This window comes from Mesitornis unicolor, unplaced genomic scaffold (assembly GCF_000695765.1).
Source record: "Mesitornis unicolor isolate BGI_N332 unplaced genomic scaffold, ASM69576v1 scaffold16559, whole genome shotgun sequence".
Lineage (NCBI taxonomy): Eukaryota > Metazoa > Chordata > Aves > Mesitornithiformes > Mesitornithidae > Mesitornis > Mesitornis unicolor.
This window is the reverse complement of record NW_010209410.1, coordinates 1-2,086: the sequence shown is the minus strand read 5'-3', so window position 1 is coordinate 2,086 and position 2,086 is coordinate 1. Positions and strand designations below refer to the sequence as shown.

At 56.2% G+C, this 2,086-nt stretch overlaps 1 protein-coding gene across 1 annotated transcript; it reads right to left on the bottom strand.

Moving 5' to 3' along the window:
- Window positions 1–207: 207 nt before the first annotated feature.
- GNGT2 (guanine nucleotide binding protein (G protein), gamma transducing activity polypeptide 2) lies at window positions 208–768 on the bottom strand. The gene is made up of 2 exons (XM_010192877.1): window positions 685–768; window positions 208–333 (listed from the first exon to the last, which is right to left on the bottom strand). The coding sequence occupies exons 1-2, from the start codon at window positions 766–768 to the stop codon at window positions 208–210; spliced, it is 210 nt and encodes a 69-aa protein (XP_010191179.1).
- Between the last annotated feature and the right edge of the window lie 1,318 nt (window positions 769–2,086).

Sequence of the window (2,086 nt, the reverse complement as noted above, 5' to 3'; positions counted from 1 at the left end):
GTGGGCTAATTTATTTTTTCCTCTTCTTTTGTTTTCTGTTGGTTTGTTGTTTGTTTTGGTTTTTTTTTTTCCCCGTCCTTTGGTTGCACTACGCTTTGGTTCTGGACTCCGCGGTGCTGAGGTCAGGCTAGAGGGAAAGCAGGTTTCTGACAGTCTTGGCTTGCAGAGGGGAACGTCCCCGCGCCCGGTGGTGACAGCAGCGGGGGGTCAGCTTATCGTACAGCCGCCCTTCTCCTTAAAGGGGTTCTTGTCCTCGGGGATGCCTTTCAGCAGCGGGTCCTCGGCCGCCATGGACTCGATGTACTCCTTGATCTCTTTGCCGGTCTTGGAGACCTTCGAGGGAAAAGGACGCTCCGTGTGGGTTATGGGATCGAATCCTCGCCTCGTTGGCTGCCTCCAAACCCGGGAGAGGGGAACCGTGGCTGTGAACGTCCCACCCAGCGTGGGGTGTCCCCCAAGAGCATCCCTGGGGTGCTATGGGCACCTCGCTGGGTCCTGGGGCTCTGGGACATGGGGCTAAGCCCAAGGGGACATTTGCCTCAAGGGAAGAGGTTCAGGTTCAAGGAAGAGGTTCACATACATTGTGTTTGAGGTTTACTTTCAGGAGTTGTGGGTTTTTTCCTTTGCAGGTTAGAAAGTTCCCCCGGGGAATGCCCCTGTTGCACTTTGGGTGGACAAACTCACCATTTGCCTCTCGTTCTTCACCTCCTTCTTCAGCTGATCCAGCTCCATCTTCAGCAGCTCCTTCTCTGTCATGTCCTGAGCCATTTTGCCCTGTAACCGCAGGGAATCGTGTTATGGGTGTGCAGTGGGCTTTTCCTATGGCACGTTACAATTGTGACTTTGACCTTAACAGTATTGCAAGCACCACTGATGTCTCAGTTACCCCCATGGCGAGATGTGGGTGACGTTAAAAATAAAAAGAGGCAGAAGGCACCTTTCCAGCACCTTTCCAAACCCTTCTTGTAAGGTAAGTGATAACGTGGGTCATGGTCCCTTCCTTGCTGTGAGCTTGGGAGTTTGCACGCAGAGGCACTGCTTGCTGCAGCTGAAGGATTTTGGGGCTGCGTGGATTGGAAAAACCCAGGTTTTTTGTCATGAAAGCCCATCCAAGGGTTATGGGAGGTTCCCACACAGCTCGGCGCTGCCGAGAGCTGTTCCCATGTTAAAACTTGGGTTTGAAAGCCTGGCTTTTAAATAAAAAAATAACTGATTAAGCTAAAATATGCCTTGGCGCTGCCTTGGAAGGTCTCACGCTTGCGTTCCCCAGACTCCACTGGTTTTTGGTGGCTGCCCTCATGTACGTGCTTGGTGCTCCCCTTCCCATCGGTGTCCTCAGGGCACAGCCGGCCCTGAAAGGTGCTCCCAAAAGCCACGCCACCAACCCACGGAGGAGGTGGCTGCCCACGTACAGACCCCACGGTGCCATTTGTACCTGGTGCGAGCAAAGCCACTTACCTGTGGGGATGAGGGGCTGCCCCTCTCAGCAGCGGGGATGCTCAGAGACCCATCGGAGAGGAGACGCCGTCGCCTGAGCCCTCGCTCGCTCTGAGCTTGAAGGCTCCTCCAGCAGATGTCTTTGGCCTTAAGCTGATAATGGACTCAGAAGAATAAGCTGGTCAGGTGTTGGGCATTAGCCTCAAAGCCCCCGGGGTAATCGGTGGTGGGGCTGTGGGGAGGATGAGGATGAGGGAGGAAGGATGGGGGAGGAAGTGTGGGGTGGGTGGCTGGGGCAGCTGGGAAGCCCTTGAGCCATGGGTGTCTGAGCCTGTGGGGTGTCTGGGTGCTGGGACCATCCCCTGTGGGAATGGGAGCAGATTTTGGGAGGGGATGGAGAGGAGGAGACCTCTGGGGTGAGGGGACCTCCAGGGCTGGCACAGCCTCACTGGGAGCAGCTGGGGAAGCTCTCGGTCCTTCAGGGTGTGAGGAGCTGGGCCGGTGCTGGAGGAAATCCATCATTTCCCGCATCTTTGTGCTGGCGGGGCCATGGGCTCAGGAAAGGCCAAGCCCTAATGTGGGGTTTGCTCCTGCCTGGCCCACGGACAGAGCTGGAGAGGTCCTGATGAGGAGGAGGAGGAGAGGGCGG

What these genes read in the sequence shown, in the direction of transcription:
- GNGT2 (XM_010192877.1), bottom strand. Translation starts at nt 768, where the DNA reads ATGGCTCAGGACATGACAGAGAAGGAGCTGCTGAAGATGGAGCTGGAT. An exon ending in TGAAGAACGAGAGGCAAATG is followed by an intron (nt 334 to 684) that starts GTGAGTTTGTCC and finishes TTTCCCTCGAAG; the next exon opens with GTCTCCAAGACCGGCAAAGA.